General features: G+C 37.1%; 2 protein-coding genes across 6 annotated transcripts in view; one reads left to right on the forward strand and one right to left on the reverse strand.

Moving 5' to 3' along the window:
• Window positions 1-88: 88 nt before the first annotated feature.
• LOC107714990 (LIM domain and actin-binding protein 1-like) lies at window positions 89-19,308 on the reverse strand. 2 transcript variants are annotated; one of them, XM_016520994.1, is made up of 11 exons: window positions 19,100-19,308; window positions 15,761-15,914; window positions 14,456-14,498; window positions 12,986-13,321; window positions 6,298-6,355; window positions 5,920-6,026; window positions 5,078-5,155; window positions 4,471-4,516; window positions 4,208-4,251; window positions 3,962-4,095; window positions 89-1,462 (listed from the first exon to the last, which is right to left on the reverse strand). In XM_016520994.1, exons 2-11 carry the CDS (start codon window positions 15,880-15,882, stop codon window positions 508-510), a joined length of 1,923 nt encoding a protein of 640 aa, XP_016376480.1. In that variant the 5' UTR covers window positions 15,883-15,914; window positions 19,100-19,308; the 3' UTR covers window positions 89-507. The 2 variants fall into 2 exon arrangements, with proteins under 2 accessions (XP_016376480.1, XP_016376479.1); XM_016520993.1 differs by having other exon boundaries at window positions 15,761-15,912; window positions 19,085-19,307.
• LOC107714991 (uncharacterized) overlaps window positions 16,891-22,129 on the forward strand; it is an 11,174-nt gene continuing 5,935 nt past the window's right edge. For 3 of the 4 annotated variants that reach the window (XM_016520998.1, XM_016520996.1, XM_016520999.1), the window contains exon 1: window positions 21,715-21,795. The gene's annotated coding sequence lies outside the window, so the exon portion shown is untranslated. Of the gene's footprint in view, window positions 16,987-21,714; window positions 21,796-22,129 lie in introns of those variants that run through there. The other variant, XM_016520997.1, reaches the window with a different exon arrangement.

Here is a 22,129-nt window from a genome sequence, read left to right on the forward strand (position 1 = left end):
GGGGGGGGGGGGGGGTTTAACCTTTAAAGTACATCCAAGTGCATTACATTTGTGATAGACCACTTGTGTGAAATAAAAAAACAAAACAAAAAAGATGGGTGCTTAAATTGAACACTAAGATTGGCCTAATAATCAAATTAAATTGTTTTGTTTATTTTTTTTAATTGTTTAGGCATGCAAATTTTCTGAAATTGAACAGCAGCTGAATAAAATATCCCAGCCTATTAATATATAAAACATAAAAAAAGTACCAAACGAATTAAAATTTCATAAAACTAGGCTTGAAGAGACAGTAAGAGCTCTAGTGTATCATCTAGACTAGAGAAACCTTATGAATAACCTGCCAACTACTTGGTTTTTAGTTCGTTTACATTTATAGGCACATGTATAAGCTGAAAACATGAAGAAATTGCACAAAAGACAGACAAAAGACCCACAAATGGAGACTACATGAAAATACGCTGGTGCTTCTGGGAAATGAAAGTTCATAGACAACTAATCTATCACTCAGACCACATCCTCCTCGTCCTCATCGTAATAACGACGGTTCCTCTTAATGAGGTCCTCCACAGAGACATCAGCTCTGTATTCCTCAGCTTCTTCTCCATCCCAAAAACCCACATCTTGTGAGGCTTGGTTCTCCTCGGGATCCAACCCAGACTCGCTCTCGGGCGACGATGAAGGACTGTTGTCTGGTGAGCTGCATTTTAGAGAGGACAGTTCCTCTTCTCGTGCTTCCACTTTCTCCTCCTGTTCCATCTTTTCCTCATCGTGTTCCTCCTTGGTTTCGGTTTCACCTTGTTCCTCCTCTTCTGATTGGTTGTGTTCGGTCATGTCCTCGGAAGAGATCACTGTGTCGGTGGTGGAAGAAACGGGTGACATTACCTCCTCCGAGCTTGGCTTCTCAGTTGAAGGAGATCTTTGGCAAATCTTGCTGGGTTGAGTGACCGGCGCAGAGCTGAAGATGGAAAACGGCTTGCTTCTCTCCTTGAGTGAGACGCTCCTGCGAATCTTTGGGAGATCAGATTGGTCCGAGTTGCTTGATACCGCATCGCCCTCTGGAGGCCATTTCGGGCGGATGGGTTTGATGCCACTGCCGTCTGCAGATCCACACACATGGGTTGCGCTCTCATCCCCTTCTGACTGCGGAGGCCAGGAGATCTTGAGTCGTCCCGTCTCCAGTGGCTTCTCCATCCTCTCAGAGTTGGCCTGGGTGCGGGTCTCTAAAGTGGCCGCAAGCACATTAACTTTTACCAATGGAGACTCCTCTACTGTTGGGCTGGAGGTGGTTTCTTGAGGAGACAGCTTCACTTGCTCCTCAGCTCCTTCTCCTCGCACCTCCCAAAGCTCTTTGTGGGGTCGGTGGCCAAAACCCTCATCATAGTTGCCCTTGGCTTTAAACAGCTGGCAGAAGTGCGGCTTGCAGTAGACATTGTTGTGCAAAGAGGCGTAGTTCACCAGACTGACCAAAAGTGGGCAGCAAAACATAGTGAGAGATTAGAAAAAAACCAACTTTAACATCAATTAAATACACATAAAGTCCTGTCCTAAATGGCACCCTAGATCTTTTTACTCACAAAAAGTTGTTTTATTTAGTCAGGAATAACGCAGACAAGACGAAAAACAGTGCATCACGACAATGACAAAAAACATTTTAATTAAAAAAAAAGTTGATAGTATGAAAATATGACAGGAAAAATGCCACGACAAGCACTAACTTTTCCAACAGAAAAATAAAAAAAAATCTATTCAGATTGGACCCTGTGACAAAACAACCCAACCCTTTTTATTCTCGCGCTAATGTCACATGTGTAACCATAGTAAACATCGAAGATTCAATAAGTAGGCCTAATAACTTGTTTGTTAAAGTTTATCACAGCTGACATGATTAGTTAGTCAAATTTGAATTAACCGACTGTTTTTTTTTTTTTTTCTGACTGAAGAGCGGAGAGTTTGAGTCCCGCGCACTCGCAGACCAAAAAACTGGCGGGAGCAGCTCGCGATTTAACTAACGCCGGTAAATTGAATCGCTTTTCTAGCTGGCTATTCAATTCATTCTATAAATATAATAATACAAAACACAAAACTCGACAGTGACTGGATTTGAAACCTTCAAATTATAAAAGGTTCATATCCAGGGCCGGATTTAGCCTACTTATCGTGACATAGGCAAAACAATATTTTGGGCCCCCCTTCCATATTAATTGGCCTATATAATATTACCACCCCAGCAAACAAAAATGTTTTGTAATCAGTGGAAACTGTTAGTGTTTTCTATCGTAATAAGCGCTTGTACAGTCAATAAAAATCGAACGTCTTCATTTGTTTGAGAATGAAGAAAGACCGTTCCATTAATAGGTTCCAGCGTCGTGGCCACATTACCACTTCGGGAGTGCATTATTTCTCTAATCATTTTAACGGCCTGAAGTCACAACCACACATCAAGACATTGTTAAGATGATTTATTTCAAGACATTTGTCATGTTTTCGTCCTGAAATCTCGTGTGTGTTGAACTAATTTCTTGCGCACCTCATAAACCTTTCATTGCAATTTCCAAAACGTAATTTTAGAGCTAATAACAGAGGCTTGAGCCATTGATATGCAGGCTAATGCAGTTATTAATGCAGTCAAACGCCGTTATTAGAGAGAGAGAGAGAGAGAGAGAGATTAAGCACGTGTGAATATCTGCGTCTACTAATAGCGAATCTTTAAGTTGAACTGCTTCAAGAACCTCGCTACTGAGAAATGTCATGTAGCTTTTCAGCTGCGAAACTATTTTACTGATAAATTCGCGGGGCAGCCGCAACTCTTGACAACAAGTTTCTGTCCGCATGTGTCCGCGAGTGCTCGTCTGTAGGCTACTGTGTGTGCGTCTGTGAGAGAGAACGGGAGAAATCGTGATTTCCGTACATAAAAAAAGTTGGAAAACATAGAAATAGCTTGTTGTTTTTTTACCCTGTTGTTTGTTATATTTATTTGCTCAATGTCTTCTGGGGTTTTGGTTCTTTTATTGTTGTAGATAGCCCATAGTATAACAAAAATATTATATATCTCTTCATTGTGTTTGGGCCCCCCTGGACGAGCGAGCATAGGCACGTGCCTAGAATGCCCATGCGTAAATCCGGCCCTGCTCATATCTCCATCTCTGTAAGTTACCGGAACTACACATGAAATATGGACACTAGACGTGTCTTTCTCGTAGTGACAGACAGCTAGTCCAGTACAGTTCAGTTCACACAGCAGAGTTTCGCCGAAATTTTGGTTGTGCGACCTGAAAATTTAGAATCCAGTTGTCATTTTTGTAAATAATCGACGTGTGTGAACGTATTGTAAGCACTCAAATACAGAACTGACAACCGTATTCTGCTGCTGTGGACGTGGCCAATATGATCGTTTCAAATAATTTAGTAGTTTATATAAAAAAAATGGACTAAAAAATACCAGTAAAGTGAAACACTTTGTTAGCCTGTTAAATAACTAACCCCAACGCATTCTATACATATTCAACATAAACATAACCTACATTGACGAGAATGCACAAGTGAATTTAAGTTAAGTTTGAAGTTTAGTTTAACTTAAGTTCAATTCATAAAGAATTCACAATATTGTATTTAAGTAGTGTACTCAATGTTATTTCAGAAGACTGTTTTCAACATTTTTATGTGTAATACATAAAGTTTAAAATAGAAAACAGTTTAAAAAAAAAAGTCTAACAGTAAAATTAGATACCATTAAAAAAAGTTAAAAAAAATATGACAAATGAATATGACAAAATACTGACTAAGAATAGATTTTTGTCAGTGGACAAAAACAGCAAAAGTAACACTGGCTATGCATGGGTTGAGCAAACTTATGATCATAAACTGACAAATGGGACACCCTACAGTCTTGTGCCTACTACTGTCCACATCAAGTGTTTCAGTATAGGATCAGGGCCATGGTAGAGACTCTTGTCCTCACCTGAGTTTAGTGTTGCAGTAGGCACAGCGGAAGCAGGTGTTGTGGTAAATCTGCTGATTCGCTACAAGTTTCTCTAGCGGGTACACGGTCTTAAGGCACATGATGCAAGTTTCACGGACAGGCAAACGGAACATCTTCAAGGGCACAAACACACATACAAATGTTTTAGAAAAAAATACAGAGATAAAAATAAACGTCACTAAACTAAAAGATAAAAATAAAAGCTAATATTGATTGAATACTCACCCTAACAGTTTTAGGCTGGTTTTGTTCAGGACTTATAACGGAGCCTGTAAAATGAGAGAACAGTGTTGGCGTTTCAACAAAACTATCTCTAGAGGGCGCTGACTTCCAAGTGACTAACAGTGCATGTATTTGATAAAACACGGAGTTTAGTCAAATAAAGCATTATCAGTCACACTATGTGTCAAAATACAGTTAAACTTAGATTAATAACAAGTAGAAAATTACTCATGATTTGTATGCAAGTATGGTTGCAAGAGACTCACCATTCCTGTCTGAATTGGGACTTTTCATGGTGTTGGATTCAGAGCCCTGCAGATAGAAAGAGACCTAGTAAGGCTACAGTGCCAGAAACATTACTACTTAAAAAAAAAAGTATAATCTGTTGTGTTAAAACGAAACTGCAGTTGTAACCCTTTCTGCTTTCATAATGTGACATCTGACTAAAACCGGATATTCAACAAAAATAAAACACATGGGAATTGAGTGCATCATGAAAAGCAGGAGGAAGATTGGAGTCAGGTTGAGAAATCGAAGGGATTCATGATGTCAGCTAAAAAAGAAAGTCAGATGTGGGGCAAGTTGTTCGATGAATGATTTAAGGCGGCAAAAAATGTGTATGTACACAGTAAGGCCAGGATCATATATTAAAGGGGTCATATGATGCAATTTCAAGTTTTCCTTTCTCTTTGGAGTGTTACAAGCTGATTGTGCATAGATAAGATCCCTGAAGTTGCAAAGACTAAAGTCTCAAAACCAAAGAGATATTCTTTATCAAAGTTAAGACTGCCACGCCCCCCTAAAACGGCTCGTTCTAACACGCCCCCAAACAGGGTCTGTTCAGTCAGAGTATTTCATGTTGTCAGTTCTCACCACATCAGGAGACACTGGCGGCACATTTTCCTTCTGCTTCCCACTGTGACTGCGGACTTCATTGTCTGCCGGTTCACTCTGCCAGAACCAGGAACACAAAAAGGGAAAAGGTTATCTTTGTGCATGTGCTCCCTTAAAGGAACAGTTCACACAAAAATGAGCATTCTGTCATCATTTTATCATCCTGAAGGCATTCCAACCCAAAACTTTAGGATGCAACACAAAATAATCACTTTTTAAACTGATCGCTTTTTGCTATTTTCTCATGCAAATGCGATGAATGAGGACCGAAGACATAAAACTTCAGAAAAGGGTTATCAAAATACCATAAAATGGTCTATACGACTCTGGACTATATTCTTATATAACTGTAACTAACCTCTAGAAAAGCTGGCCAAAATGTATGTCATTATTCTGTGATGATCCTGAAATCTGAGTCCAATTCATGCATTAATCATTAAGGTGGGTTTTATGAAATGATTCATTGATTCATTCTTTTCATTCACAAATTGGACATAACTCAAAAAGATCTAAGGCCTCTGTTGAGATTCTTGGGGATTTCCAGCAACTTAAAGGTTGCATGAAAAGTTTCAGTCCCTGTTCATTTTTAATTGGAAAAAGCATGGAAAAAAGCACTGAAGACAGTCAGTCATACGGTTTTGGAACAACGTGAGTAAATGATGACAGGCTTCTCAATTTGGGGTGAACTATCCCTTCAAACCAGATGCAAATAGTGTAATGTCAGCAGAAAGACTGAACATTTGCATGTGATGAAATCATGCGGAGTGATAGTAACTGAGGTAGTGTTTATGGTGAAGGGGGGTGGAGGGGTTGTCACTCACAGTGGGGGAGGAAGGGAAATCGAGCTTAGTCACAGCTGCCTGGTACATGGCCATTCGGTCCCTGAGAGGGGTGGACTCCACCATTCTGACTCCAGAGTCAAGACTTTCTGTGAAGAACGAAAGAAAGAGTCAGATTAGTCAGTGGGGTCTCTAACAACTCAATGAAATACAATGGGGGAAAGAAAAAGTATGTGTGCCAGAAGGTCAAAGTGGGAATGGGAAACAGGAATTTCCACAGAACTGCCATCAGCACTTTCCAGAAAGCGGATTCTCACAGGGTTGCAAAAAGGAAGCAGGAAGTTCAAGATGTGAGATCATGTAACTGAAAACATTGTACAAGACTGGTGTGTTTGTTTAGTGCCGCGTTTGATTCTGCACCTTTATCTTCCATGTTCTCGGATCCACCGTCTCCTGTTTTCCCAGGCTCTCTGGACACCTAAACAGACAAAGAAACATGTGTTAATGAAGAGTGCTAAGCACAGAACAAAGACAAAGAGAGCATTAAGAAGTCCTTCAAGTAAATGTGACTAGCCATTTGACACCCATTTTACTACTTGAATGCGAAGCATTTCAGAATGAAACGGGATATTCAATGGAATTTCATAGACTTTAAAGTCAGACCCAATGCAAATTTGATCTCATTTCCATTCTCTCCTCACAAATTTCCTGTTTCTCATACTATCATGTCCTAGTGGCTGCTAGGGCCTGGATAGTTGCTAAAGCATTGCTAGATGGTTGTTAGAGTATTCTGAGTGGTTGCCATGATGTTAATGTGCAGTTGCTAAGGCGTTGCAGTTGGTAGAGTGTTTCAGATGGTTGCTAGGATGTCACTAAGTGATCTGGGTGGTTGCTAAGGCATTGCTAAATAGTTGCTGGGTGGTTTTTTACCACACACTTAAATCTCTATGACATTCTGGTATCTAGATATGGCTTGAGTCCTTCAGGGTTGCCAGGTCTGTGTAACAAAGCCAACCCAATTTACCCTTTGCACAGACCCGCCCCCCTTCATTACTGTTGCAATGTCTGACAAGCCATGCCACTCTCACACCACACATCATGTTCTCACACAGTGAAAAATACATTGCGGAGCAAAAATAAAACTGACAGACAAGACAGAGCAGGTTACTTTGGGTATGAAACAAAGTCTCAGCCTTCAAATATTTTAATTTTTTTAAGATATTCAAACAATAAATGCAGTTTTGTGGCTCTTTAATGTGTCGTGACAGATCACTGTAGCACCTCAGTTCAAGCGGAACGTGAACCGATCATCTCTTCCTCTATACTAGTTATAGTATAAAATAAACATGAATGAACATCAGAAGATATCTTGTTTAAACCGCAGGAAGACGTCAATACACAGCATTTGTCAAGTTCAAGTCCACTAACGTTAATCTACTCTCCTGTCTGGTTTGTTTGTCGGACAAAAATGGCAGATTCGCCGTTATGATTGTGTAGATCGCCTGTCAATCAAACTCCCTGCGAAGGGTCAATTGCTTCTCAAAACTTGCCCAATCTTGTTTCAGGGGAAATTGACTGGCAAAATTGTGTTCTGGGGGTTCTTCTCGGTCAAAAATTATGTTCTGGGGTGCGTTTCCCAAAAGCAATTATGGTCGCAAGTTCCGTCGTTACCAATAAAGTTCAGTGGAACTAATGACCATAGTTATCTAACAATGCTTTTGAGAAACGCACCCCCGGGCGGAAGATTTCGTTTTAACTCAGAAAAAAAAACCTGCAGCAACAGTATGAAAGTAACCCAATTCTGTGGGAAAACTGAGGACTTGCCAACACCGGAGTTCTTCCTTCACATGTAAGTCTCTAGGATTTTTTTATCTGTTGACCAGCAAAAAATAAATAGATACAAATATCTTCATATTAAGTCTTATTCAGTGCAGGACAAAATTACGCCCCAAAGTTTAACACTCTGGGTAAGGGGTTTGTTAAAATCCCCCAACCCATGAGCTAAAGTAATACTTTAGTAAACAGCACTAATTAGCAAGGTGACAAGAGACATTTAAAGCCATGACAGCAGTGTTTAAACATGTCTCCTTCTCTGGCCGGTCAGCTCCTCCACTGGCATCAATAATCCTCTTAATGAGCTCAGAGAGCCGTGGACAAACACCAGCGTCTGGCTTTACTGCCACAACACCACCAGCACACAACACAACCACTCTCATGCAATTCTACACCCACGGCCTGAGACCAGAACCCCTGTTACTAAACCCACAACATTAACCCAACAGTTTGAGACCCTGTTGATGTGGCTGAATTGTATGACGTGAAATATTAGACAAAATGAGCTGCTTTTGTCACAATGTTTGATCCGTAAACTTTTCGGTAAATTATTCATTAAAATCACGGGCAACATTTATAAAGTTCGACATCTGTTCCTGCTTGCTCACAATAATTTAATATAATAAATCTAGCAATTAAATGGGAGGGAAAATGTTGTATTTCTTTATGTAGTGATATTACGTCTAAGCTTTTGTTTCCGAAAATGACATTTACTTTTCTAGTGCCTAGCAAATACAGTCCTACAACAGTGCAGTCAATCCCAGGACAAACACATCCTCCAAAAAGTCTGCTGTATCCATTGTCATTGTTCTCAGGAAAGCAGCACGACAGGAAAACTGACATCATCCCACCCAACAGAGAGTTTCCACATGTATCGATCTGAAAGCCACGTGTCTTACCTATTTAAAATCAGACAGACAACACTGGGCGTTCCGCCGTGATTCCTGGAGATTTACAGAGCCGAGTCTGTCTGCCTAAAGCCCGGCAGTGCTCTGAGAAGAGATTAGAGCCGGTGAGCATGCCAGTGTTTTGCTGGCAGCAGCGGGAGGGATGGAGAGGGGGAGGGCTGAAAGGGGGGGGTGGGGTAGGCAGCTGCTTGAACCTCTAAATCCAACAAGGGGGCTGAAACCGGCCCACCCCCCAGTCGTGGATTAGCCATCAGCGCGGCTGTGGGGGAACCAGCCGGCCAGGCATCAGTGCTGTGTCTCCAGGCTGGTGTGCCAACACCAGGGGAGCGGGAAATAAACACAGTACAAAAAGCAAAGGCAGCGCAGCCATAGGGGCATCAGCCCAGACAAAAGACCCTCTATTAATCCAAAGCACACAAAAGATGGGAACATCTGAGCCACGGCCTGCCAGAAATGAGGAGTGTCCTTATGTTATCAGAGGATAAAATCTGTGACAAAAGATAAAATATATATACAGTACACATACTATATCTATCATTAAAAAAAAAAATTCAGTACACTTTCATTTAATTTAATCCTTGAAATAAAGTGGCAAAAGGAAGATAGCAATATTTATCTATACATTTACACACTTTATTTTATTATTATAATTACACTTTATTTATTATTTGTGTTATTTTAGCATAATTGAGATACTATTATATTTTATTAATATTTTGCATCAGTTTTATTTTTATAATTGTCAATTTTCATTTTAGCTAAAGTTGTACTTATTTTGTTGTTTTTGTCATTTTTACTAGTTTTTTAATGTCTAGTTTTTATTAATTTTATTTCAGTTTTAGTTAGTTTAGTGCATGAAGTTCAGTTAACTATTACGATAGCAATATTTATCTATATATTTACACACTTTATTTTATTATTATAATTACACTTTATTTATTATTATTGTGTTATTTTAGCATAATTGAGATACTATTATATTTTATTAATATTTTGCATCAGTTTTATTTTTATAATTGTCAATTTTCATTTTAGCTAAAGTTGTACTTATTTTGTTGTTTTTGTCATTTTTACTAGTTTTTTAATGTCTAGTTTTTATTAATTTTATAATAACTAATAACTAGTTTTAGTTAGTTTAGTGCATGAAGTTCAGTTAACTATTACACATGTATATACACACACATACATATAATTATTTATTATTATCATTATTATTGACAAAATGTATATTATAAATGTCAATGTTCATTTAAAATTTTTTTTTTTTTTCAGTTTTAGTAATTTTGTTGTTTTAGTCAATTTTACTAGTTTTTAGTTAGTTTAGTGCATGAAGTTTAGTTAACTATTACACATGTATATACACACATACATATATTTATTATTATCATTATTATTATTGACAAAATAATGTAACAAAAAATTACATTACATACAAAATTACAAAAAATGTTCATTTTAATTTTTTTTTAAATTTTCAGTTTTAGTAATTTTGTTGTTAGTCATTTTTAGTTTAGTCATTTTTAATGTCTAGCTTTTATTTCAGTATTAGTTTAGTGCATGAAGTTTGGTTAACTAATATATACTGTGCGCACACACACACACACACACACATACATACATATACATATATATATACACACACACACACACACACATTTATTATTAATTTATTATTATCATTATTATTATTCACACAAAATAGCAAAATTAATTAAATGAAAAACTGAACTAATAACGCACACTGGATGGTAAAACATCTGCGAAAGTCTAGATTCTTATGAAATGCGTCCACCCTTCAGACTCCGCACGTCATTACATCTAGTCATATCTGGAACTTCTCTTTATTAACTGCTTTTCTCGGCAGTTCATTACTCAGTTCAGCTCTCAAAGTAGCCCAAATTAAATATCCAGCGACATTCATAAAGAAAATCTCTGCAGCCGATTTAAAAATACATAAAAACTGCTGGAGGAGCTGGATGATGAATTCAAATCATTTCAGTCAGTCTCTCTCCCTCATGACCATCCCTCAGGTTAAAGGAGAGAAGTTTGGCTTTGATGGGAGCAGAGAGCTTGAACCCTGCAGTGATCATGTGGACGTTTATCTCATGACATCAGCCCCCCGGTGAGAACAGCACAGACTTTTAATGAGAGCAACCTCACCCCTGTTTAATGATGGAAATGTCTTTTGAGAGGGTGAGGAGTTGGAGTTAAACTTAAAAAAAGAATTTTAATTATTCATCAGTGTCACTACCAAGTCAAAAATGTCGAAAAAAGCACAACAAATGTAGTCTGCTGCAACCAGATCATTGAGTGAGTTGACGTGAACTCAAGAAACCGAGTGTTCGGAGTCATTTCGTTTCCATGAAATGTCTGGTTGGACTAAACTATTCACAACTAACTGAAAGTTTGGATAAGGGATGGGAAAAAGTCTCTAATCCCAATAAGAAACAGTGATGTTTGTCTTTGCAAGAACCACTAACTATGGTGTGGATCTAAGTTCATTGCATGCTGGGACGTTTTGAACCACTAGTGATGCAGTGGTGACGGTACAATGGGAAAAATGCATTCAGTTTCAGTCTTTCCCTCTCCTCCACCCACACTACTTCAAAACAGCTTACTCTTTTGCAGATAAAATGTTGGGCACGACTCCCTTTGCAGTCCGTGGAACAAACAAGAGACACCATTGTGTACGGTGAAATCCCAGTACATTTTGAACACATAACCTTTGAGAAAAATGTCAGATGAAGACGAGGCATGACTATAAAGACACCACAAGAATGTTCCTGTCATCTTCAGACACACGGACTAGCAGAGAACAATAGATCAGAAATTCAAATCACTGGATCTTGTTTCAAAAGAAGCTTTAGTAAAACTAGGCTTCCACATCTTCTGACAAAATTTAATACAACAATGTTAGAAAAACAACAACGTTCTAACTCTGAACAATAGGAGAAGTAATGCTAGAATTAGCAAGCAGCGCTTACATTTAATGCAAGGTTACAGAACACAAGTTAACAATAGTCGTCCTGCAGGCTGTTTCAGAGCAGTGAACCCACAGAAACAACCTTAGAGCTCAGAGGGAGACTGGAGAAGCACACTGGTGTCTTCATGATCACAGACCATGTGACTCGCAGCATGACCAGTCTCTTGAATGTTTTGAATACAAGCAGATATCCAGCCAGCAGAACAGACAGATGCAGTTTCATCGAGTTGCCTTGATCACAGCAATTAATCCAACTTTAATATACTTTAAGGGGACTTAGGAGTAGACATACTACTGTACATACTAGACTTACTACATGCAGTGGTGGACAGTAACGGAGTAGCTTTACTTCGTTACTGTACTTAAGTACATTTTCAAGTATCTGTACTTTACTGGAGTCCTTTTATTTTGAGTAACTTTTACTTCACTACATTCCAAAGCATAAGATCGTACTTTTTACTTCACTACATTTCATAAAACTTATCGTTACTCCTTATAATATATCACGTGCTCCGAGACGCAGAAGCGGTGTGCTGCCGTAAAGTTAACGGTTTTATTAAAATGCTACGCATTTAGCCCTATGTGACGGCTGTTTTTATATTGTTTATCAACAGTATACATTTTTATATTGTTTGGATTAACTAGCCGAGTAGACAGATATGAATGTTTATTCATAAACAGAATATAAATAAATATTGATTGTTGATGGTTGCTGTCTAGCTAACAAGCTTGCTGGTGCTAAGTTGAGGTAATTTTTAGATATAAAATCCAAATATTTTTATTCATTCACCTAGATAGATTACATCTGGGGGAATTATTTTGGGAAAATCCCAGGTATTTTGAGCAGTAGGATTATAAAAAATATGTGCTAATATAAAATTAAATTAAGTAGCCTATATAAAATTGCAAAATAAATCTATCTATCAGTACTTTTTTTACTTAAGTACATAAAAAAATCGAGTACTTTTGGACTTTCACTCGAGTAAAATTGAAAAGGGAGTACTTTTACTGGAGTAATATTTTATTATACGCATCTGTACTTTTACTCAAGTACTTGATTTGTGTACTTCGTCCACCACTGACTACATGAGTCACAATGCAAAACATCCTCCCAGTCCAACCTGAACATTTATGAATGTGAACCAAGCTGCAAAAGCAGGCCATTCAGAAATCAAAGCTAAATTTTCAGCATCATTACGAAAATGATCCTTCCGCAATCATCCTAATATACTGATTATTTTGACTATTTTGGCCCAAGAAGTCTCAATTAACATTTGTAAGACGGAAAAAATATTATAATTTTAAAAAGTAGTGTTATCTACTAAATTGACAAGATGCCCAATTAAGATAATATGCACCAATTTAGATAATTATTTGTACTTACATTGTTGTGAACGGTCTCGCCTTTCTCAAACATCATCTTCAGACTGTTGAGAGGCACTGTGGGCTTTTCGATGGGCACATCTCTTTGCGTCCACTTCTCCATCGCCTGGTCACTGTCGCTCAACAACTGGGTCTCTGTGCCGTCAACAAGCTGGCCATCTGTGGACTCCAGTGAGGTGTTAACACCGGGATCTAAAGGCTGTCGCTGATGGTTCTCCTGCTGTCTGGAGTGTGTTTTGGGTTCTGGAGATGTAGGTGTTTCGGCTGGTTGTTCCCAGAGCTGCTTTAGGACACTCAGATTGCCGTTGCGCAAGGAAGGAGTCGACTTCTCTGGAGACTGTAAAAGAACAAAGAGACTGTCAGTAGAGCGTTCACTCCTGGGGTTTCTCAACTTTTAAACTCCAATCTCGACAGAAGACAATCCAGACAACGGAGTCTTGACTCTACTGCTCTATTACTATCTAAATCGAAATTTAAACATAATAAAAAAATAACAATTTAAATAACAGTATATACAGATTTAGTTATTTCAGTCTTAAGTTTTCAATAAGACAGGTTTAAATTTAAATTCTAAAAGAACTAATAAAAAATACTAATACATACACTCATGATTAAAAATACATTACTGACTGAAAGTCTCCAGGGCTTTTATGACAATTTTGACACAGAAAAAGACCAAGGAAAAGCTGTAAGCAGATAGAAATGATTGAGAGTATCTTGTCAATATCTGGATTAGTAGCGATTGGCTAAACACAATCATTGTTAGTCTGTTAGAAAAAAAGGTTGACTACAAAACCTTTAGAAACCCGGCAAATGGAAGGAGTGGCTCCCTCAGACTGTGTTGGTGGAAATGAGGGGGGAAGAAATGCAGCACCAGATGCTAGTCTTTAGAAAATATCTGCATGAGAGAACTAGGCCAAGCCCCTTACAACAGGACAGACGAACCAGGAAGAACATAAAAAGGGGAAGTAGTGACAGGAAACAGGGAATAAAGAAAGTTTGTGAAAGATATTACAAGCTTAGTCACATGCCCAGGTTGTGTGAGCAGTTAACATTTAAGGTTCAATCTAACAACAATGGGGCAGAAAGCAAAACCTTTGATTTTAAAAAAAAAAGTTTAACAAAACCTCAATGCAAAACCTTCATGACACGAAACAGCTGCATTCTCATACCTACATCCACAAGAGTATCATCCTGTTCATCCTCATTTCTGCAGCTCCTGACAAACTCTTACTGAAGATTCCTCGTAGTGTTTTATTTATGAAGAAACACTACCATTCAGAAGACACAGACTGACTGGACCAGTTATGTAAAGCGCATGGGAATTACCTGCGGATTAAGACGTCTAAATAGGGATTGAGATGACTGGACACTGAATGCATGCGTGTCTAAACAGCAGTAGTAGTATAGTAGTGCAGTTTTCAGATAGATAGATAGCTAGATAATTAATAGCAAAGTGGTGAGAACTTACTTTTCTCTTGTCTGAACTGGTTTCTTCTGCTGCCTTCTGGTACCTGAGAAGAAATGAAGCGGAAGAGTTCACTCAACTTAAACTCATGAAGAGTAGCTAGTTTCTATGAAGTTTAAAAAGCAATCTTTAGAAGCTTGACTTCTCTGTTCTGGATCTTCTTTTATCTGCCTAAAAATTTCACTTTTGATCATTGGTGGCCCCTAGTGGTCACATGTAGCAGTGCAAACCGATGAACTGGACTGTCTTGATTTTGCTTCCAGTTTTATTTTTATGGCATGTTAAAACAAAACTTGAAATCTAGCCTAAAGGGGTTTCAGATACACTAACCATCTGTTGGAAGGACTTTAAAAAATTCCCAAGCACCCAAAGCAGGAAGTTCATCTGATTTTCAAAGGAAATCCACATTCAAACTAACCCTTGGCTCTAAATGTAGGTTAGTTGGAAAGAAAATCAGTGATAAAGACTACAAAGAATGATGATAATCATAGTCCTGCAGGCCTGAACAAACGCAAAACAGCCGAATACCAAACAAATGATTTATATTTGCCCACACCTATCACAGGTCAGTAATCAGATTCTAAACCATTTAATCCTTCACTTTGAATTCTTTAATGCTCACTAAGCCAGCTTGAAAATCTACAGTACTTGGGATGGTGAAGTCATTGATGTAGGTGCAGGAAGCCAAAAGCAGAACGCTGGAAAAGACATTAGAAAATCTGACAGGAGATGCACTGGAACAACTCCAGATGCTTTGAGAAATTCCTCAGCGCAGGAAATACACTGACCGAGCTGCTTCTAATGAGTCGGGCAGCAGATATGTAGCTGTAAATCAAACATGTCCAATATCTGAGACCAGACTGAAAATGAGGAATTCAGTATGGAACTTCAATCTGAAGCGTTTTAGAGTTCTGACATTTTTAAAGAAATGAGTAAATATTGGGAATTCTCATAGGTCAGTAATTAAATGCAAGTACAGTATATCATTTGTAATTAAGTTAAACAGTATTAAATTTCACTAAAATGCGCCTGGAATAATTTAACTACGTGTCTGGGTGTTGACAGCATCACTATAGGATTTGACAGCACTTTCTGCTGATGAACCTCCTGATAATGTTGGAGCAGAGGTCTGAACATCATAAACCAATTTAGAACAAAACAGCAGCTTTTAAAACAGAGGTGCCTTGTAAAAAGGGTTAGAAACAAGGTCTAAAGAGCACTAAAAGAGTGCCGAAGTGAAAGCAAATTGGAGAGGTTAAAGGACAAGTGAGATCGGTTTAAGATATGCAAATCCTGAAATTTGCTTACTTGGAAAATCGCTCAGCAATGGCCGTGCTTTTGCCTCGCACACCAACAATGGAGAGCTCCTTTGCTGTCACTCGCAAGGACTGTGAAGCCCACTGCCCACGATGAAATGAACTGACTGCCATCTTGGTTTCCTGATGTCTTCAGTAGGATTTCTGTTAGGACAGAGGCATTTCAAATATTAAAATGAAGACAAAATTACTTGCCGCTTTGATGATTATATAGCCAGCCCAGGAGGACTCTCAGAAACCCCCCAATGTATGGAAAAGCTAGATTTTTCAGTACCACTTATTAAACTTTTCAAATCCATTACAATATCAGATGATAAAGTAATGATTTTTTTCCAATATGCTCTTAAATATAAAGGTTCTGTATTGGCATTGATGGTTCCATGAAAACCCATGAACCTTTCTCTTCCACAAAAGGTTCTTTATGGTGGAAAAACTCTTAAAAATAAAAGGTTCTAAAAGGCAGCAAAGCCGTAGAAGAAACATTTCGGTTCCTCAAAGAACCTTTCCATTTTTTCTTAATGTGAAGAGCATTTAAAAAATCTAAAGAACCTTTTTTCGACTATAAAGAACCTTTTGTGCATTGAAAAGGTTCCATGGATGTTAAAGGTTCTTCATGACATAATAGATGCCAATAAAGAACCTTTATTTTTAAAAGTATAGACTACTGTATAAAAATGTTCTATAGACTAAAAGAAATGGTTATTGTAAGAACTATTAAAAGGTTCTTTAGGGAACCAAAAATGGTTCTTCTATGGCATCGCAGTGAAAACCTCCTATTTTTCAGAGTGTAGATAGAAATGTGGTTAATTGAATTTTATTAGAAAACTGAAAACCCTACAATCCAACAATAAAAAAGCTGGCCCAATACAATGCATTGCAAAAAAAAAAAAAAAAGGCATCCAATTATACTCAGGGCAACCGTGTGATTGCACAAATCAAATGTGTCATGAAATCCCCAAAACACCTGCGGGACATTCAAAATTATTCTTTTCCCATATCACTCTTGATTGAGTCATCATTCGGCGTCAGTGCACAACACCTGTAGCTGCTCACCTGATCATTCAGACATGCTCAGACTTATGCCTGATATGACAGGAAATAGCAGAGCAATGCTCTTATCACATGCTGTCATGCTTGTTAAGGTACTTCACAGGAAACCGATCACCTGTGAGCAACCGCAACCCTCTCTTTACCCATGAATTCATCACGTACACACAGGTGAGAGTCTTATATGAATAGACAGAAACTGCTGGAAATTATCCATGTAAAGATTAGGATCAGAAAGGAATTTTCCTCGTCACAGATTGATTTTCTGAGTAAATAACTAGAATTAGGTTTCAATAATGCTAATACTAATTCCTCAAATTAACCAGCATTTTAATGATTAGCTTTAGAAATATATAAATTCAAACATGATCTCCCGCCATGTACAGTTGAGCAAATGGCTTTGTTTTGCGTAAGAAGCAAAATTCACAGTTTAAACGTCACTGAAGCTGCTGACACAGCAACTGAGTCCTCATTACCTCAGATTACTCCAAAACCATAAACAGACTTTTAATCTGCTATATAGTCTGTTGCCTGAGAACGTATCATATCAAAGGAACCCAACAATGAGCTTTATTAAGAGTTAATGCTCTGAGAGATCTACGTTTTCTCAAGGATCTCTCGTATTGAGACATTAGGATGTGACTCAGCAGATGAGACACTCTCTCTCGTCTCATCTCATAAATCAGGACTTTCTAAAAGGCAACAAATTACAGTCGAGGGCTTTCCAAAATTGCTGATTTGCTTCAAGTAGACACTCATCCATCCAGCATTTACACAACGTGCTTCTGCTTAAATGACATGGGAACATTCAGATGAATTCAATGAAGCAGAAATATCACACTCAGGTCACATCAGCACTTCAGCATGCTTAGACAAGTCTACACTTTTTTTTTATTCCCAGAGGTTTGACTTACCCTTGCGCTCTGCTTTTAATCATATCATCAGAAGGGTTCCAACATCTTTTGACCAATACATTTTCAATACTTCAACCAGTCATTAGTCTTTTAAAAATCACAAAAAGCAGCTTATAGCTAGTCAAAATGCCTTTCAGTATTAAAAATTCATAACGTTCCCAGGCCTGGAAATCACAGTTTTAAAAAATAAGTGTAATAAAAAAAAAAAACATTTAAAATAAACTTTAAATAAAATAAAAGAACATGAAATAAATAAAAAACATGTTTCCTCAGAATCGTGTTTCAAATGAATGCACATTTCCTTTTAAGTTGCTAAGATTATTTCAAATAAATAAATAAAAATAATCTGAAATGTTTTGTTATTTAATTCACGCAACAATTTTCATGACAATGGATGCAATGCACAAATAATGCTGGAATGTATGTGCTCATTTAACTTTGATTACAAATAACGTTGATAACATATTTAGCATTAACAGGTCACATCAGCACTTCAGCATGCTTCGACAAGTCTACACTTTTTTTTTTTTATTCCCAGAGGTTTGACTTACCCTTGTGCTCTGCTTTTAATCATATCATCAGAAGGGTTCCAACATCTTTTGACCAATACATTTTCAATACTTCAACCAGTCATTAGTCTTTTAAAAATCACAAAAAGCAGCTTATAGCTAGTCAAAATGCCTTTCAGTATTAAAAATTCATAACGTTCCCAGGCCTGGAAATCACAGTTTTAAAAAATAAGTGTAATAAAAAAAAACAACATTTAAAATAAACTTTAAATAAAATAAAAGAACATGAAATAAATAAAAAACATGTTTCCTCAGAATCGTGTTTCAAATGAATGCACATTTCCTTTTAAGTTGCTAAGATTATTTCAAATAAATAAATAAAAATAATCTGAAATGTTTTGTTATTTAATTCACGCAACAATTTTCATGACAATGGATGCAATGCACAAATAATGCTGGAATGTATGTGCTCATTTAACTTTGATTACAAATAACGTTGATAACATATTTAGCATTAAACTGTATATTACCGCTCTTAACCTGTTTTACACAAAAATGACTTTCTAAAATTAACGAATGCAGTATCTTGATGTAATACAGGTTTTTTTCATTACATTGTATCTCTTTTAAATTAAATTAGCAAGTTACATAAATCAACTCCTGGGACTCTTACAGAAACATATGGTTGGTGAGTCCATTGAAAGCAAAGTGAAAAGTGAGAAGCAGCTCAATCCAACAAAACCATGAAGCATGCATTCAAAATGCAAGCTTGTGTTCCCTCTGAACTCGTCAACACAAACAAAGGTCCATTTACTGTATAGGCCCCCCAAATCAAAACATACTTACTTTAATCTTGCAGTCTATCAAGCCTCCTCTTGCAGTGGATGTGCTGAGAGTTTTCTTCTTGGCCTCTCTGTCCGTCCTCTCAATGCTCTGAACACTCTGCCTCTGCTCACTCTCACATTGTTTGTGAGTGAGGAAATATACTGACTCCTCTCAGCCAATAGGAAGAGAGCTGCTTTGCACCTAACAGGTAAGGCTCCTCCCACTTCTGGGCTCAGCAGTTCATCATCAGACTCTCAGCAGAACAGACAGAGTGAGTCAACAAGGCCTCTACTCAGTCTGGGAATCCCTCAGGATTCCTGGAAGTGAGCAAAAGTCCCCGCCTCCATATCCTGCTCCTATTTCACCCCAAAATCAAAAGAAAAATTAATTAGGACAATAAAGATTGTAATTTTTTCCTTCACATTTTTTTCTCTTTTTTTTCCTTCATTGGAGATTCTTATTAAATTCTCATCTAATATAAAATAAAACTGGAAACACAAAGCAATGATGTCTCACAGAGGAGCCTGTCTAGGAGTCTTCAGGCAATGGATCAGTTTTTTTTTAATCCCAGTCACATGGAAGTCTTGCTTGAGACTGGACACAACATTCCACAGTGTTAGATTGTGACTTTCAGAACTTTATATATATGTATGTATATAATATATATATATATATAATAAAAATAACGGCCACCCTAATATATATATATATATATATATATATATATATGTGTGTATGTATATGTGTGTGTGTTTCCTCAGGAAAATTTTTTTTTCAAATAGATTAATTAATTTCATAAATAAATGTAAAAAATCTATTCAAATATCAAATAATGTGAAATATTTTGTTGTTTAGTTATTTTTATTATGCTACTTTATTTGTTTTATCTCACTTTATTATTGTATTGTATTGTATTATTATTTATTTCCCAATTTTAAATGTGTATACTTTAATTGCTTTTAATTTTTCTTAAGGGGACCAATAAAATTCTATAAAATATTCTCCTGGATTTGTCAAGCACTTTAAGTTCAGAAATTGTTGGTGTTTCATGAATGGAAAATTGATGATGTTCCACTCTTTACTCAATTGTCATGTTGAGAACCAAGGGGGAATCATTTTTTTTTTATAAATATGAGAATGGGCATATATGAACAAATATCATAAGTTGTTTATAGAAAAAAAAACGTTAATATTATTTAATGCATTTTTCCTAATTACCATTTTCTTATTTTGCTGAGCACATTTATTCACCTTTTTTATAGATATCGATAAAACGGAAATACATGAACAAATTAAATAATAATGAAACAGAACAAATCAGTAGTTCAGATGCAAAAGCCTCTAAGTGCCATTTGAAATTTTCTTATAAAATCAGCATTTTTCTCAGACTCCTATATATGTGTAGGTTCAGTAATTTCACTTTAATGGCAATGAATAGGTTATTTTCACTGCCATTAATGTGAAATAACTGAACTTAAACATAGGAGCCTGAGAAAAATGCTAATTTTAGAAGAAAATTTCAGGATTTTGCATCTGAACTCTTCAAATATGCATAATAGACACTAAAAAAAGCTGAATTGTTTAATGGAGGTTTCCTATCAAACTTTATCACTAAGGAAACTTCCTCACAGAATCACAATCAGGCCATGCATAGGCTGTCAGAGCCAGACAAGAAGATGGTTATTATCAATTATAAAGAATGTGAACGCTGATCATACTTTCTTAGACGTGTGCAGCAATTGTTAAGCAGGTCGGAAGGTGGACACAAACAAAATGAGACAGAGATGTGACTAGTGCAGAGCTAATTTCTTCATAGTTTTTCGCTTCATTATTTCTGTCCAAATTAAATAATAATGAAACAGAACAAATCAATAGTTCAGATGCAAAAGCCTCTAAGTGCCATTTGAAATGTTCTTATAAAATCAGCATTTTTCTCAGACTCCTATATATGTGTAGGTTCAGTAATTTCACTTTAATGGCAATGAATAGGTTATTTTCACTGCCATTAATGTGAAATAACTGAACTTAAACATAGGAGCCTGAGAAAAATGCTAATTTTAGAAGAAAATTTCAGGATTTTGCATCTGAACTCTTCAAATATGCATAATAGACACTAAAAAAAGCTGAATTGTTTAATGGAGGTTTCCTATCAAACTTTATCACTAAGGAAACTTCCTCACAGAATCACAATCAGGCCATGCATAGGCTGTCAGAGCCAGACAAGAAGATGGTTATTATCAATTATAAAGAATGTGAACGCTGATCATACTTTCTTAGACGTGTGCAGCAATTGTTAAGCAGGTCGGAAGGTGGACACAAACAAAATGAGACAGAGATGTGACTAGTGCAGAGCTAATTTCTTCATAGTTTTTCGCTTCATTATTTCTGTCTCAGCATTTTATCACTTCCCTAAGGCAGAATTATGGTTTCATCACACGCCTATTCACGACAGTAACTGATGAATCATACATCAAGGGTCAATTTTAAGTTCAGCATGTCAGTTCTGTAGAACAGAACAGAATTAATTAGTATAAAAAAATGGGGGCATTTGGAAATGAGTTGTTGATAGTGAAAGTTTACAGGTACATACTAAAAATAGCATCAGTTGTAGGCAGATTAATAACACTCTCTGTCCAGAAGGAGGCGGCAGCAGTAGTTGTTTTCGTATCAATATCACATTACATGCGGATGAGGTGTGAATGAGCCATCGAACGTTCCTCCGTCAAACTGAGGTAAACAAAATTTACTTTCGTGCTTAATGAAATGTGATTCATTCATGTGTGTGTGTAGGGTACTTCCCTCTGGTACTTTCTATATCTCTGTGCAGGCGAAAAAAACTACATTTTAAACTTTCAGTTTCTACGCTACAATAAACGACATTCTGAAAAGAAAGTAAGCGCGCGCAAATTTGTAACCCTAACAGTAACGCTGTTTATTTTAAAACGGAAGTGGATGCATATTGCGCATCATTTGATGAAATGATTATTATCTCTTTGTTCTCTTCAGTTTCCCGCGCTCTTCTCTCTACTGATGCGAGAGTGTTTGCAGTGTTTGTAATTGATATAT

Source organism: Sinocyclocheilus rhinocerous, unplaced genomic scaffold (genome assembly GCF_001515625.1).
Source record: "Sinocyclocheilus rhinocerous isolate Xijiao unplaced genomic scaffold, SAMN03320098_v1.1 scaffold28, whole genome shotgun sequence".
NCBI classification, from domain to species: domain Eukaryota; kingdom Metazoa; phylum Chordata; class Actinopteri; order Cypriniformes; family Cyprinidae; genus Sinocyclocheilus; species Sinocyclocheilus rhinocerous.

What these genes read in the sequence shown, in the direction of transcription:
- LOC107714990 (XM_016520994.1), bottom strand. Translation starts at nt 15,882, where the DNA reads ATGGCAGTCAGTTCATTTCATCGTGGGCAGTGGGCTTCACAGTCCTTG. An exon ending in ATTGCTGAGCGATTTTCCAA is followed by an intron (nt 14,499 to 15,760) that starts GTAAGCAAATTT and finishes ATTTCTTCTCAG; the next exon opens with GTACCAGAAGGCAGCAGAAG. An exon ending in GCGAGACCGTTCACAACAAT is followed by an intron (nt 6,356 to 12,985) that starts GTAAGTACAAAT and finishes TTGTCTGTTTAG; the next exon opens with GTGTCCAGAGAGCCTGGGAA.